Source organism: Centrocercus urophasianus, unplaced genomic scaffold (genome assembly GCF_019232065.1).
Source record: "Centrocercus urophasianus isolate 14NV4802_14NV808 unplaced genomic scaffold, USGS_Curo_1.0 seq_35, whole genome shotgun sequence".
Lineage (NCBI taxonomy): Eukaryota > Metazoa > Chordata > Aves > Galliformes > Phasianidae > Centrocercus > Centrocercus urophasianus.
In genome coordinates this window covers 1,427,827-1,445,079 of record NW_024884922.1, presented here as the reverse complement: position 1 = coordinate 1,445,079, position 17,253 = coordinate 1,427,827, and the positions used below count along the sequence as shown (strand labels likewise).

Here is a 17,253-nt window from a genome sequence, read left to right as displayed (position 1 = left end):
GGACGCACATCTGCAGAGGCTGTCAGGCAGAAGATGTGACTGCAGAATTACACTACAGGCATTGATCAGGCAGCTGGAAAGGTAATAAGGACACTGCTGTCCTCATACTCTGGACATCTCTTCTTAACTGCGCTCTTCTTAGCTACATTCATTTTTAATCTAGAGTAATTCTTATAATTGCTATTATAAAAGAGTCAGCCCAGAGTTATAGAGATACAAAAGAGGATGAGGTCTGCACCTTTATACCACAAAAGTTCTTCCATCTATTTCTCACTAGACAATACCATTTTGAGGATAGGTACTTGAGTGAGGTTTTATCTCTGAAGAAAAACTGAGAACAATTCCTGGGTCGGCTCCTGCTTCCCTTGAAACCAATGAATATTTTTCCTATTGAGTTCTGTGAAAACAGTATTGGACCCATATTCTTTTTCTTTTTCTTTCTTTCTTTTTTTTTTTTTTTTTTCTTCCTGCTGGTAAGTATGTAAATAAGGGGGAAAGAATAAATTTTAGATCTTGGACCATAGGATATGACAAGCTGGTGATACCAATTACCCAGGAGACTTCAGAGCTTTCTAAATGATGGGATCACATTTCTTTGTGGTGCCTGTACACCCAGAGCGTGCTCAGATGCTGTCTCTCAATCAGCATCCCTATCTATGTCTCTTCCTATCTGCTTCATCTCAGAGTCTCACACAAAAGGAAAGGAAAGAGAGCTGAAGCTGTGTGACGTTCCCTCGGTCCTGATTAATCCACCTTGGACTGCTGGCTCTTAGATATCAGGGTGATTGGCACCTCGTAAATGCCAGCAGGAGATGGAAAGATCGATAGTGAGAGAGTGACTGGGAGAGGGGGAGAGGACGAGGGCAGTTTTATTCAGCCCAAACTGAAGTTTAAGAGCAAAGGCAAGTCAAGAAAAGGAGAAATGAAAACACAAGCGCAGGACAGTGGTGACAGCTGATGCCATTGCCACCAGCAACTTGTGTGACCTTGGGTGAGTCATTTGATTTCCTAGACTTATGTCCCCATCTACAAGTGAAGATGATGACCGGATTTGTTTATTTTCCAGTCTCCCTCAGGGACATGGCTCTCTCTCATGCCATTCTTCCATGGGTTTTCACACACAGACCTGATGATAGTGCAAGTGTAAGAACTGCCTCAATGCTTCGCATTGCAGCCAGGACTACCATTAAACATAGGCTTTCTGAACTGTACTCTTGCTATGTCCTCCCAGATATCCCACTGCAATCCAGCAGTGACTGACATCACCATAAAAGAGCTCCCAAGCAGTCCTACTGCTGGTTAACAAGCTGTTTCTAATGGCCATTCCCATGGAGGAGGTTGCATTGTCCCAGGGCAGTGGGCTTCTCCCCAGAGAGGCATCCTCTGCCCACCCATATCACTGGGGCTGAATTAGCTCATACAAAAGATTTCTATGTGTCAGTGTGACTAGTGCAGCAGAAACCCTCACGGTGCAGTTGTCTGAGATATTACCAGGCAGCGCTGGATTTACAAATTAAGCAGCATCTCTGGGGAGAAGTGGCAGGGGTCTCAGTCCATTAGTATTTGACTGACAGTTGTTAGTGTGCTACCAAGACTGCTCTGGGCCCAAGCTCCTCTTTAAGTTCCTTCTTTTGCAGCTCAGCAAATGGCCTTGTCATGGTTCACTCCCCACTGCTGCTCTTTGCCAAGCCTCAACTTAAGCAACCTTAAGCAGCCTACAGGCTGCCCAGGGAGGTGGTGGAGTCTCCTTCTCTGGAGATGTTCAAGACCTGCCTGGATGCCTACCTGTGCGACCTACTGTAGGGAACCTGCTTTGGCAGGGGGGTTGGACTCGATGATCTCTGGAGGTCCCTTCCAACCCCTACAATTCTGTGATTCTGTGTGATTCTGTGATTCTGTGAACCTTAACCTTGATAGCAGCGATAGCCTTGTGTTGGCCACGCCACTAGTCCTCACATTCAGTAGCCATATGGCCTCAGCTTCAGTGGCAACAAAACCAGGAAGCAAAGGGGATTCTCCTCTTCTCCTCTATGTGTGTGTTTTGTCTCCCCATCATGTGCTCCCTGAAAAAAAAAAAAAAAAAAAAAAAAAAAAAAAAAAAAAAAGCAACCAACAGGACAAAGCTTGGCACAAACTCCGTGAGCTGTTTCAGTAATGCAGGGAGTCACATCAGACCCACCTCACCTCTTCTGTATGCAGCTCAGAGCAAGTCAGCTTTCATGGCTATCCAAAGCTCCCAGAGCCCCTTTACTAATTTGTTTCAGTTTGTTTGGGTTGTTTTTTATCCCCCAGCAATATCTTCCCATATTCATCTAGCTTCTCTTTTTTTTATGAGGCAATTAATTATTTCAGCTCACTCTTGTTTAGAGCACCAGCCCTTTTTATGTCGTGTTACCGTGGATCCACATCAGCTGGATGTAGGTAACTTTCTGCAGTCTCCCTGAAGCCAGCTTGAGGTACAGCCTGAACTCAGCCTGGGGATGAGGCTGATGCTGAATAGCACCAGCTTTGCTCTGCTGCCAGATGAGGCACATATTCCATCCGGTACAAAGCATCTTCTTAGACCCCATAGGGTGGCCAAGCCTGAAATCACAAGCAGTTAAAGTAAAAGCAGACTGTGAATTATAGTAGTACAGTCCAAGCCCAAATATGCACCACTGGCAAAAGTTCCTCCAACTCTTCTTTCTGTGAAGGAAGTAGCAAGTACTTAGCAGCTGTCTGTTGACCCACCGCAAACAAAAGGAAACATGCAGAGACCAAAAAGGGTCAGGGAGATGGGAAAAAGCGGAAGAGAACACTAAGAACAAAGGAAGGAGCCTTGGAAAGTGACAGATAATGTATGAATTATTTAATTTTTAAATTATTTAAAGTAAGATCAAAGTCATAAATCAAGTTTACATAAAAAATAGGGTGGGAGTGTTAGCCACAGTCTCCTGGCCAAATTCCAGCTGTGGGACTGATTGCTTCCTGCAGCAGGGGACAGGCAGAGATTTAGTGAGAGGAAATGGACAGACTGGGTACAGGGGCAGCACAGACAATAGTAACATTTGCTCTTTGGCTTGGAACAAATCCTTTCCCTTCAGTAAATCCCAGCTCCCCTCACTCTGAAAAAGTGCAAATGGCTGCAGCTCCTGAACTGCAGACAGTAACTGCAAGGAAACTGTGAACATCCAGCATTGCATAGATCACAGTCATCATCAGAAGTGCTTACCTCAGTCATCCTGTGATGCTGTCCATTAAAGCCCACCAGCCCACTTTTGCCTCCCTGCCCAGCTCCCACAGAAATGAAAGGACATTCTCATGAATGACCTGAAGAGGTGCTGCAGGGAAGAATCATTTTTTGAACATTTTTTCAATGCATACTGTAAAATTAATTTGTAAAGATATTTAAAAGAAATCATCTAGCCCTTAAAAAACACGGAAAAATTACTTTACATAGATAGATAATCTTGTATATATAATTGTTATTACATTTCAGTGACCAACATAGTGTCATATATTTGTTAAATACTGCTAGTTATGCAAACTTGTTATTCTGATCCATTCCAGAAGAGGAAGCTATTTTGAACCCATGGTACTTTGCACAGGATGAATACTTCGTATCTGATTGTCATTTTCCTGGTAATTCAGAAAAACTGAGCAGCAGGGAATGAACCATGACATGGCCATTTGTAGATCTGGGCTGCAAGTACATTTATATTTTTTTCAGATTCTTTTTTTTCACAGTTATCTGAAGTTAGAAATCCAGACTAACATGTATCATTATGAAAAACACCAGGACATATGAATCCAGATATTGCACTTCTTTTATTTTTTTATTTTTTTAAAAATCTTAATAAAATTTAAATAATATTTTCAGAGCAGATTTTTTTTCTGGGAATAAATTTTTATAAGGAAGGACCTTCTGAATTTTCTCAGAATAACTGAATGCTTCAAGATATTGTTTCAATAACCAGATAGATAAAGAAGTCATGGATTTATCAGTTCTATGATTTTACCAAATATGAGTCTTCTTACTGCTTGATTGATCGCTTTATTTACCTCTTTCTATCACAAGGATATCATAAGGATTAATTAGCTAAGTGTTTTGTATAGATCGTTAGAGGTGAGAAGCGTAGGATGCTTTATTACTTTTATTATTATTACAGAATGAAGAATATGAAAAGTCAAACAAAACGTCAGGTGATTCAGAGACAGGAATAGAAAAAAAAAGAGAAGGTCATCAGATCATTCAGAGAAAGCCTTCTCCAAGGGCAGTGATCATGCTATTTCAACAACAGTGTTTCACAAATAATCTTTCTTCTGTCTTCATCTTCACACATGTTTCTGTTGGGGTCTGGGGAAGTTTGAGTTGAGCATCCTTGTCCTGTCAGTGGAAGGAGCTTTTGGCCTTGAGGAAATAATCTCAGCTCTCCATGCATATGTTGGTCCTGTAGAGAAAGGATGATTTTTCCTTAAGTGCAGCTGCACAACCCTGCTGATTAAAAGCCACTCAAGCCCTAGGTGGCATTCTTATTCCCACCACCACCTCTGGGCCACATCTCCGTACATTCCTCCAGACTGATAGTGACCATGAAGGGATGTACTTGTGGAAAGAAACTGGCAGAACACACTTTGTTTCTGTGTTATGTGTTTAATGCTCTGCTTGTGTCCCTGAGCATTATGCTCAACAGTGTCAGACATGCATCTGTTCTGGGGCATGGATTGCAGCAAGAGATTGGGAGACTGTTGCACTTGTTAGCACTGGTAACCTCTTGTTTTGGTGCAGTTGTGCTGCAAAGCTGCATCCTTCTCTATTTTTTGTCTTAATCTCTTAGTGTAGGATACAATGGAAAACACTGTGGAGGTATCTACTCATCCATTGATTATAAAGCTGAATGCAGTTCAGCCACCTCTGTTTGAGGTAGCAAAAAACATATGGCATGAACTTTCCCACCATTTCCTAGAGACCCACCATCATGTGTTACTCCTCTTCATGCCTCTGTGGTCTTACCAGTGCCTCTCCAGCTGCCTCATTGATTCTCAGGCCCTGGGACAGGCAGTGCAGGCTGCTGTTTCTATACATCAACCAGTTTGGTACTGTCCTGCTCTCCTCAGAAGATAAATATTTGAGCAATAAATAATAGACAGGTTGGAGGAATTTTGTGGAATGAATCCATAAAGTCAGATGGGAAAAAGCTCTAAATGCTGAGGCAAAGATCATGCCAAGGAAGTAAGAGAAGAAAAGGAAATACATCCTTTCAGCTGAGGAAAGAAATAGCTCCCTTCCATCCCCTTGGAACAGCCTAAGATAATAAGGCTGCTGCCTTTCTGATTAGTGCTCTGTGGCCCCAGCTCAGGCAGGGAAAATCTGCATTTCAAATGGCATATTTTAAAGTACACAATACCCAGGGGCCCTGCTGCTATTGATTTGCCTCTGGTGGGGTCACTGCCTCACTTTCTACAGCTTTATTAACTGGGATCATACACTGGGCCTCTTTCAAAGTGAAAAAAGAGTGGATGGGACATTTGTCTTTGGGGGGAGCCGGGGATGGAGAGGGGTGACTTTTGTTTGAGCTCACTTGGGATTGCCTTGGTGGTTTTATGAGAAAGACCAATGACCCTCACAGGACTTGAGGTCTTTGTCATCAGCTTCTTTCAAGGTGAGAGAGTTTCCATCCTCCAGCCTCCACAGTACTGCTGCACTTGGCACTATAACCACCAGAAGATGATCTGGAAAGGTCCCATTGTCCTTCCCCTTTGGTGCTTTTATCTATGAGTAACTTAATCTAATAGGGAAGGAATGCTTCTTCAATGCACAAATGGGAAACATGAAAGCAGAAAGGTGGCAGGAGCGTCACAAAGGGCTGTGATGTCTGTAAATACAGTTAATATTGGTGTCCTCTCTCAAGCCACTTAGCCAGGGTTAGTGCCTGTGTTCAGATTTGGGATGCTATACTCCTTCCAGCATTGGAGGATATCCAGATGTACCCCATGAGGTGGCTATGAAAGCTGTCGTGATGTGTGTGTCCTCTGGGTCATGAGGTACAGGTCCTCAGCTCAATTGTTCACTATGCTAAGGGGATTTCCAGGTCTCCAGGACAGCTCAGGTATCCCCAGAGCACTGAGCATTGAAGAAATGGGTGGCTTCTCCTTGCAGGATGCCTGCTATCCCAGAAGCAACTGAACCTAGTTTCCCAAAACACAGTTAAGAGCCTTAATTACTACCTTATTTTTTTCTGCATTAGCTTTTTGACTCTAAGCTAAAATTAACCTATTTGCTCCTCCAACTCCTGAGTTTCTATGGGATTATGACCAGTTTTATCTGAATGCTTTTCTGAAACACACCAGGCTTTAAGCTATAGTCCTTGCACAGTAGTAAGAAGCAGTAATAAGAACGTTAGGAATATCCCACACAAAGAGAGAAAATACCTTTCTGAAGATCTATAACAGAATGCCATGCATGCATGGCATTATACTGCACCAAATAGCATGCATGTATCAATGTATAGTCTCCCAAAATGCATCTTCCTGTGCAAACTTTAAGCCCTCTGAATAGACTAGAAGTCAAACACCATTGGCAAACCAGGAGGAGCACCTGCCATTGTAGAGTTAATGATGAACATCCTATTGACATCCATAAGCAGGAATAGAAGTTGCACAAGCCATAAATAATGTCATAAGTGATTGTTTAGCTCTGCTGAGTGCAAAATGGAGATTGTCTTTGAAGCAGCACAATCGTTTGTACTACCATTGGTAACAAAATGTCACATAGGTACAACCTTGGGTCTCTTGCAGCATAGGTGAAACACAAACAAAAAGAGATTAATACTTTTATTTTAAATGGTTGGAAAGTGCCATCCAAAAATATTTGCTGAGGGTCAAGCAAAGGGTAGGAGTGATTTCACCTGGCTGTGTCACTATGTGCAGCAGAACAGATCACCTAAGGCTCTGCATGCAGTTAGTGGGGAGAAACAAAGCTGAAATTCATCTACCCAGAGGCAACTGGGTACAGAAGGGAGAGACAAATCTTGGCCTAAACTCTTTGGCTGTTATCACATCAACAGCAATAGGTGACCAGCTCAGAGGAAATGCCGTCTGTATTTAGGTTACTGAATCTGACAGAGGGAAATGCCAAAATTATAGTCTCCTTGTCTGCCTAGAAGCCCTAAGGAAAGTCTCTGGTTCAAATACCAGGCTGTTATCTGTCAGCCAGACTGACCATGGCACACATATGTAGGTAACTCCATGTTTTTTGTGTGCAGATTTGGAGGAACACAGAAAAAAGTTAGCAAAGGCCAGACTGTGGCTGAATCAAGCACTTGCAACTGTATCCATCTCAGAGAGATGCTGCTTTGGTCAGCAGTGCTAAATAGATGGTACAGGCACAGATCTTGGCCATCATTTCTGCAACCAGATAGTGGCATCCTCAGCTGTCCCCAGGTAAAATACCAGCACAGAAAATGAAATATGGGTCAGTACACCCAGTGCTGGAGTCAGTCCAATGTTAAAGATGGATGGATTTCCCTTTCCTCATTCACTTTATTGGCATACTTAATAAAATCACCTGCTTGGTACCCCATCTGGAGAATAAACTCCAATGATGCCTAGAAACAAATGTACTCCTTAAAGAGGAATCAGCTTTGTGCTATAATAGAAAAGATTGTCTAATCACTCCATCAGTAATTACAAAGAACAGGATATCACTAATTAAAATGTGAAAGTGTCTTATGCAGTGTACAATAAAAAAGGGTAATTAACAATCAAAGGGGAAGCCACCACCTTGGCACCAATCTGCATGAGGCTATGAAAAATAATAGTACTCAGCTCTAGTACAGCAATTTTCATCTGTAGATCTGAAGGCACCCCTACGTGAGGAGATAGATATCCTGTGCACCAGTATATAATAGCTGGAGAAATCAAGGCAACTATACACAATTTGTCCACAGTTATACAGCAGGTCAGTGGCAGAGCATCCTTTAATTTTGACTCTTTGCAGGCGGTGACAAGGAAATTTTCAGCAGTTGAATGACAGCGATGATTTAAGGGATTTCTTCCAGTGTGTATATGTATGAGCAGCTAATGCAGCTAATATTTCAATGTTAAACAGTAAGGAACAGATTTTGTTGTGACTTTGTCAGAGCTTTATCAGACTTCATGACTTTAAGATCTATTTAATGCTGAACAGTGTATCCTGTGTGCTTAAACAACAACATCAGAGAGTGATTTCTTGATAGAGAGTGAAATCACAGAGAGAGTAAAACTCATTCTGTAGACAGCAAAGACATGAGTCACTTCTATAATCATTTTGAAAAAAAAAATAGTTTCCTTCTCCATTATTATCATCAAATCACGTGTTAACAGTGGCTGGGGAATGAACAAAATGAGGTTTCAGACTCTGCTCATCCTCTTTCCTCACACTTTCTCTAAGCCTCCACCATCAGTCTTTACTGGGGAGTGGATGCTGTCTCACAGAACCTCAGATGTGCCTTGCCTGGCTCGTTCTGCAGCTCCAGGGAAGGAGACAAGAGGAAGATTCATCTAATTTTCTTCTCTTCATCTCATGAGCTAACGCACTGCAGTCATACTGTATGCATGAACTGCACCATCTAAAAGCTAGGCTCCGATTGTAAAATAATGATGGAAAAGTCTGGTTTTAATGCAGGAAGCATTTCTAGCATACTTAGCCATTCACCACCTTTCTGCTCCAAAACTCTTACTGCAAAATGCCTGAAAATATAACTTGTATTTCTCATTTCTGCCTTTTTTAAGAGCCTTAGAAGAGGCAATGTTTTAATTACTTTCTGGGAATTAAAAAAAAAAGGAACTTAAAACTAAGGAAATCATCCCAGATCAGAACTACCATGCAGGGATTTTCCCACTGCACTTTATTAATCTTGCTAAAGCAGGGGAACTCCCTTCTCTCGCATAGCTCTTCAGGGAGTATCTCTGCTTGGTTGTGTTGGAAATAGGTGCTGTAATTGGGTTAACATGGACTCTGGTTTTTGGTCATGGTTTAGCTTAGTGCCCACTGGAGACCTCACAGCAGCATGGAAAAAAAAAAAAAAAAAAAAGCAATTTTTCTCACCAACAGATAAAAATAGATCAATTTATCCCCAGAGAACTAGTTAAGCTTGCCGCTCTGGAGATACTGGGGATCCTCATTTCTAACTGCTCTACATACAGCGGTCTCCCATCAGCAGCCATCAGTGCCTTCCCAGAGCTTTGATACAAGCAACATAGGCCATGAAATCTCTCTGCTTGGGAACACTTAAAGTATTCTCTCTGCTGTTCCCAGCAAGGAAAGAACTCAGACGTTGAGTACAGTTCACAGGAGACCTCCACACTGGGGAACAATGCTAGAAATGTGGGAACCATAAAGACACATCAATGCTCTGAGACACATTTGACGCAATTTGCTTCTCACTCTTGTAGTGGGAAAGAAGTGCCAAGGGTGGGGGCTACCACAGGTGCACCAAACTAGCATCTCAAAGTGGAGATGCCTCACGCTCTTGCACATGGTTTCCTTCCTGGTGCTGGTGACCCAGGCTGCTCTGCTGGTGACTGCGTGATATTTTTTCCCTGCTCTCTTTGTTCCAGCTGATGCAGCAGCAAGCCGCGATCATGGCTTCGGTGGCGCAGGGCGGCTACCTGAACCCCATGGCAGCCTTTGCTGCAGCCCAGATGCAGCAGATGGCGGCTCTGAACATGAATGGCCTGGCAGCTGCCCCCATGACTCCAACCTCAGGTAAGGGGCCTGGATGGATGGAAGGGGTGGCAGGAGGGGCAGGAGACCTCGAAGGACGTGTTAACTGTCAGCTTGTTTCTCTGTAAGTGTTTTCTGAAATGCTGGTCTTGCTGGAAGAGGCTACCACAGGGAAGGAGGAGAGGTCAGACCAGATCATTTTGAGGGGCTGGAACAGGAGTCCTCTGCTAGGGGCAGGAGCAGCTGGGAGTCAGTATCTGGGTCACAAAAAAAGGTGCAGCAGCAGAGCCAAACGGATCACCAACAGTGGGCTGTTGGGCTACTAGTGCTCCATGCTGAGCAACAGCTGAATGCTGCAAATGAGACACACCAGAGAGGGGATATGATGGATTTTGCTTTTTTGTTGGAAGGAGGGAATTGTAAGGCACTGGAAGAAGCTCTCAACCATGACCTTCAGCATCATCCTCTACACAGCTTTTCCTTAGCACAGTGGAATAATGACGCAAATGCACTGGAATAGGCTCCCCAGGGAGGTGGTTGAGTCACCATCCCTGGATGTGTTTAAAAACCGTTGTGATGTGGTGCTCAGGGACATGATTTAGTTGAGGGTTGTTAGAGTTAGGGTTAGGTTGTGGTTGGTCTCAATGATCTTTAAGGTCTTTTCCAACCTGATAAACTCTATGAAAATATCCCACAGTGACCAGTAGTTGCTTACTGGTAGTATGTATAGATGTATAAGGGATAAGTGCTCATGCTGTCGTAGCCAGGCTGGTCCAGACACAAACAGAATCATACTTGTAGGGAGATGCAATGCAATTAATAAGATGAGCTGTATTTTGGGGATGCATAAGCCTTTTCCTTCTGTGAAGTAGGGCTGCTGGTACTCAGGGAAATCTGATGCTACCTGGAATGCAAGTATTTGGTGAGAAAATTTTTTTGTAGCTCAAGTAGAGACAGGTAGTTGGTGAAGGACCCAGGCCCACAGCTGGCTGGGCTGTAGCAGGACATGAGAAGACAGCGCTGGGGGCCAGAGAATTAAGCTGAGGTGTAAACAGAACTGGCTTTCCTGAAGAACAAGGAAATCATTTGGACAGGAGCAGGTCAAGGAAGTGGCAGGACAGGTAAATTATTTAGTGATTGCTGGCCTAACTGAAGGACAGCAGGGTAGCTGGGAAAAATGGGGCCAAACTTTAAAAGAAGTGAGAATGTGGAGGGGTTTGCAATATACTGCTGACTCTGTTAGGGGAGCAGAAGATACAGGGGTCTAACAGTGAAGAAGAATAATTTCTAGGGAACAGTTTAGGATAGAAGTGTTTCAGAGACAATGCCAGTTGTTCCTATGAGAGGTGCTGGAGATGGGACTGAGTTCAGTGAAGAGACATTGCAATGCCAACACATGAACCTGACGCACTGAGCTAACCTAAAGAGGACCAGCTTGACAACAGTTTTGAGTGATTGAGATGTGGCAGGGGTGAGCACAAGCCAGCCACGGTGCAGCTGGTGCTGGGAAAGAAGGATCTGGTTCCCCTTGCAGAGCAGATTGGTAAGAGAGCAGCCTCACTGCTAAGCACAGAGAAATCCACACTGTTAGCAAAAGACCAACTGACACTGCAGCCAGGAAGGACACTGGATGGCAAGGAGACAAGGTGCCACAGTAGTGCAGGCTTAAGGGCTGTTCCTAATGAATCTGGTTCTGCTAACCTCTGTCTGTCAAAAAAAACTCCATTTCTCTATTAACATACAGTTTATCATCTCTTTACAGTCTCTAGCTGGATCAATGTCAGCAGCTACAGGGTCAGATATTTATTTTCTCCTTTGCTGCTATTGGAATATAAGGTGCAAGGGGAGAAAGGGGAGGAAGAGAGATCTATTTCCACAGCAGTTTATGGAGAGCCAAGGAAAAGTGCTTAACTCAAAAATCTTACACCATACATTTTGAAATATATGTTTACATAGCGATAAATGTATAAACAGTGAGTCGATGAAGCTACTGCAAATCCAAATAGAAAAGTGGCTTAATTATATGTGCACCCTTTAAACCCGCTGCTGGAAAGATTATCATATTTGCATTAGCTAGATTTGTTTTGTGTTGGTGGGAGCATAGAGAACGTCAAACAAAGAATGCTTGGAATTCAAATGCTCTCAGGGCTTGGAAAGCCGAATCCAGGCAGTGGTTTGTGATGTCTCCACCACAAATAAGCACAGTCACTTTTGCATATAAATGTCTTGAAAATAAGCCATTCTGTGACATAGGTGTGTAAATATTATCATGATGGCCAAATTCTGTGCCTGCCACAACATCCAGCAGATGAAAAATATCCCAGCTCTTCTTTCGTGTAAGCTCTTTTCTGATGTGCCCACTACCTTTTGGGAACTATTGTCAGAATACAGAAGAAGAAAGAGAGCTCATGTTTTTTACATGCTTTTCAGAGAACCTATGACTGGTCATTATTGAAAATAAGGCTCCAGTTTAGATGATCCTTTGATCTCTTTCATGGTGGCATATTTTGCACTCTTCTCATGACATATTTTCAATCCTGGAGCCTATGCACTCTGGCATTATTGCAGATTTACCTTGAATGTGTAGCTTCCTTCACGAAAAACCTCTGTAATGGGTTGTGGAAATGTCCATTGACAATTATTCCTTGGGTGAAATGTTTAGACTTTGAAATGACTCCTTGTATTACCACAACACTTACAAAGCTTGTGATAAGATGCATAGAAAATGTTTCACATATGTCTGAGCAAGCAAGTCTACAACACTCGCAGCAATTTCTGAGTAGCCAGGAGATATCTGAAGCCTAAAGTGAATTCTCCTGCTGGCTTTTGTTAGCATTCAGAAAGCCAAATGGAAAATGATCATTCTGCTTCATAGCAGGATTTCCAGTCATTGAAGTATATCTTTGTTCTGACTTGGAATGAAAATGAAACATTTCAAAGTTCTCTGAAAAACAGGCATTAGAAAAAGTGTTTGGAATGTTGTGAAAAAAAAAAAGAAAAAGACAGAGAGAGAGAAAAAAAAAAAAGAAGTGTTTTGATCTTTCCTAAGCAAAAGAAAAATTGTGCTAGAAAAAAGACATTGCTAACACAGAAGTCCTAAAGGCATCGGAGGTGCTGGCTGAGCACAGCGCCTCTGAGTTTCTATCTTCAGGCCCCTCATGTTCTGAGACCATAACCTGTTTCTGATGCATTCCTAATCCAGCCTCCAGGACAGTGGGTTCCTCAGAACGTGGTCATGAGTTCATTCATGTTCACGAGTTCCCATGGGACCCAGGAACTTAATGAGCCTTGGATCCAGGCAGATCAAACAGGCAAGAGACAGGATGCAACTCACCAGACTTTAACTGTACAAAAGTTATGCATCTAGTGTAGTTATCTTATTTGCCTGCAGTCAATGATGAGCAGTAGGCAGTCACAGTGGGCAATTCAGCATGGTAACTTTATGCTGTCTGCCTGTATTTTGATGGTTCCCTATTATCTTCATCTCACAAAACACTCTGCAACTGCAAGGATATTAATTTCATGTCTCTGGAAGTTTGGTGTATATTTGTAGTTTATGTGATGGAACAGCTTGTGCTGGATGCCATCTCCAGACAACTGGAAGAGAAGGAGGTTATCAGGAGCAGTCAGAATAGGTTCACCAGGGGGAGGTCATGCTTGACCAACCTGGTGGCCTTCTACAATGTTGTCACTGGCTGGGTAGATGGGGGGAGAGCAGTGGATGTAGTCTACCTTGATTTCAGCAAGGCATTTAGTACTGTCTCCCACAGCATCCTTATAACAAAGCTGAGGAAGTGTGGGATAGATGAGTGGACAGTGAGGTGGGTTGAGAACTGGCTGACTGGCAGAGCACAGAGGGTCGCTGTTGGCGGTGCAGAGTCTGGTTACAGACCTGTAACCAGCGGTGTTCCTCAGGGGTCTGTGCTGGGTCCGGTCTTGTTCAACATCTTCATCAGTGACCTTGATAAGGGGATAGTGGCCACCCACAGCAAGTTTGCTGATGATACGAAGTTGGGAGGATTGGCTGACACGCCTGAAGGCCGTGCTGCCATTCAGCAAGACCTGGACAGGCTGGAGAGCTGGGCAGAAAAAAAACAGATGAGGTTTAACAAAAGCAAGTGTAGAGTCTTGCATGTGGGGAGAAATAATTGCATGCACAAGTACAGGTTGGGGGATGATGTGCTGGAGAGGAGCTCTGCAGAGAGGGACCTGTGTGTCCTGGTGGATGACAGGTTGGCCATGAGCCAGCAGTGTGCCCTTGTGACCAAAAAGGCCAATGGCATCCTGGGGTGCATTAAAAAGAGCGTGGCCAGCAGGTCGAGGGAGGTGATCCTTCCCCTCTACTTCAGGCTTCATCTGGAGTAATGCGTCCAGCTCTGGGCTCCCCAGTACAAAAAAAGACAGGGATCTCTTGGAAAGAGTCCAGTGGAGGGCCACAAAGATGGTGAAGGGCCTGGAGCATCTCTGCTATGAAGAAAGGCTGAGTGAACTGGGTCTGTTCAGCCTTGAGAAAAGAAGAATGAGAGGGGTCCTGATCCAGGTCTATAAATACCCAAGGTGTGGGGGGCAGAATGGTGAGGCCAGACTCTTTTCAGTGGTGAATGGTGACAGGACAAGGGGAAACGGCCAGAAATGCAGCATAGGAAGTTCCGCACAAATGTGCGCAAGAACTTCTTTACGGTGAGGTGACGGAGCACTGGAACAGGCTGCCCAGGGAGGTGGTGGAGTCTCCTTCTCTGGAGATGTTCAAGACCTGCCTGGACACCTACCTGTGTGACCTACTGTAGGGAACCTGCTTTGGCAGGGGGTTGGACTCGATGATCTCTGGAGGTCCCTTCCAAACCCTATGATTCTGTGATTCTGTGATTCTGTGATTCCTTTTCTCCTGTCTTTGATATAATATGAGGAAAAGTTGGGTCTTCTGAGATGTTTCTGATGCTCTGCTTACTGCAAAGACAGGACTAGAAATGAAATTCCCTTTAGACTTTCTTTCTTCTTTTCTTCTTCCTCCTTCCATGCTGTAAATCTGCACCTGGTGTAGCTTCAGGAAGATATCTCAAACTGGGGATGAAATCCAAAACTGGCATGCACCACTGACATTTGTTTTCTGTAGTGGCATTATGCCAGTCTTACTGCAGCTACAGATCTGACCTCTCCAGGGGGCTCTTTATAAGAAGAAAATTAAAGAATTGCAATGAATATTCCTAAACTTCCTTACGCTTGCACAAAATAGCAAGCTCAAATCCCCTGCTGCAGTTTTAGAAAACATTACTTACATTGCCTATGCAAATAAAAGAGAGATCCAGAAAAGCAACTGAAATTTTAACTAGCCTTTGTGATTTGCAAGCTGATGGCATATGCTGAGAGCATTGCCTTTGGACTCAGGTTGCCACCACTGGCTCCCAGCACCACCACTGAGGCCAACACCATTTAAATAAGGAAAGAGGAAGGAGCAGGTTGTCTGCTCAGGGTGTAAGAAAAGAGACAAAGTATTGCATGCTTCTTGGGCTGCTGAAATCAGAACATACAGAAGCAGCTCATTAATCTGTATGAGTTCTCTTAAAGTACCAGCACAGATTTAAGCAGTCATTAAAGTGTGTTATTGGACTAACCCATCATGGAGTGCTGTGATTGTGAAGAAAATTTCTGCAATTGGTTTAAAAAAGGAATTCCTGCAATCAGTAGTACATCCTGACACAGGAAGATATTACTGAAGATAAGAGAGTTTAACTTCGCACCCCAGACAGCAAGAGAAAAATACAATTTCATACGTATTGAAAACTCATTTTTATTCTCTGGAAACATCCTGAATACATTTCAAGTAGCACAGACTGTCCAGTCCTTTCAAATACACATAGGAGAAAACAGTAAGGTAGCAGAGGGATTTAATTCCCCCCACAAAATTTTAAGATTTCTTCATCAGTGGGTGACAGGATCCCACCCAAAACATAATGATTAAATTGTTCCTCTGCAATAGCATTATAGCCCCCACAGGATGAGTCTGGAAAGAAATGGAGGAACACAGTTCCATGGAGGAAAACTGTAGCTTAATTTTTGCCCCTTTTCTGTCAGAGATCCCTGCTGACACTACAAATTCAGGCGGGGCCAAAACAGCAACACTAAAAATGTATTGCTATCTGTATGTAGGCTACAAATCAACTTGCCAAATATTTTAAGTATCCCTGATGCTGGAGTTCAAAATTAGTTTGAACACTACGTGTGTATTCATGAGAGAGTGCAGAAAGAGTGGCCCTGAAAATCACTACGCCCACAAAGCTGACATCTCCAAAGAGAAACTGTAGAAAAGTGGGACTGTGAATTTGCTTTTGGTGCTAAATGATATCTAGGAAAGAAATGTCTGCTTATTAAGTCATCAAACATGTAGTACTCTAGGGAAAGAACTCAGGAGGAATGGCAGTATTTCTGCTGTCTTGTACTGCATGATGTTAGCTGTGGATCTAGTCTTAGAGATCAGGATCACCAAACAAATTTTGTCTGTTGAAAAAAGCTTTCCAAACCTTTCTTATGTTAAATGCTTTCCAAACAAAAAAGCAATGGTAAGTTTAGCCTGCAATCATGTGAGTGGTTGCTTTCTTCATGAGAAAGCTTGGAAGATTTTTCTTTTCTTGAAATATCATAAGGTTTGAAATATCATAAGGATCATAGTTGTTTGCATCAGGAGCTTTCTCTACATGGTTATTGCTTCCAGTACTCATCAGCTTTGATTTTGTGTTCTTCCCTCCTTGCAGGTGGAAGCACGCCTCCTGGCATAACTGCACCAGCTGTGCCTAGCATCCCATCTCCCATTGGGGTGAATGGTTTCACTGGCCTCCCGCCGCAGGCTAACGGGCAGCCCGCCGCAGAAGCCGTGTTTGCAAATGGCATACACCCTTACCCAGGTAAGCCAGACCATTGCCATGCCCACAGCCTGCTTCATCAGTGTTAGGGAAAGGTCTGTAGCATCAGCTACTTCAGAAGGATTATTCTCTGTACCAGGCAGCGTGCGCTAGTTTCCAAAACAATTGCTGCATTCAAACCCTCTAGCCTTACCAGGGCTGATGCCAGTTCAGCTGACACATAACAGGCTCAGCTTCAACCTATCATGTCACGCCATTAGAGACAGCTGATAGGGTTCATGGACTGCGACCATCTCAAAAGATGCCAGTCCTGATGGGGTGATTTTGACGTCAGAAATGAATGAGGGAGGTTAAAGAATATGTATCTACCTCTGTGCCTGTATTTAACAGATATATGGACAATGTGAGGCTGTAATCAGCAAGAACTTAGGGGTTTACAAGTTCTTAATGTGGACTTATATTTTTCTAGCTTTCTCAGGATTTGATAAAGACTTCTGCTTGAAGCTGGAGCTGGAAAGACATTTCTTACCATTGACTGTATACACACTAATAATACCAATCACAACAATATAATTTAAATAAATTTTACTAATTGATCCTAGCTACCATCTGGCAAAGGCATATTTTACCCTGGGACACTCAGATTAATCCAATCTGTCAAGAAATCAGACAGTTACTCCAACCAAAAAGCCCACAAACACCCTAACAAAA

General features: G+C 43.3%; 1 protein-coding gene across 1 annotated transcript in view; it reads left to right on the top strand.

The window, feature by feature from the left end:
• Window positions 1-17,253, top strand: part of CELF4 (CUGBP Elav-like family member 4) — a 265,017-nt gene that overhangs the window by 227,435 nt on the left and 20,329 nt on the right. Inside the window, exons 5-6 of the mRNA XM_042831131.1 lie at window positions 9,580-9,727; window positions 16,435-16,584. Coding sequence (XP_042687065.1) covers window positions 9,580-9,727; window positions 16,435-16,584 — 298 coding nt within the window. The remainder of the gene's footprint in view (window positions 1-9,579; window positions 9,728-16,434; window positions 16,585-17,253) is intronic.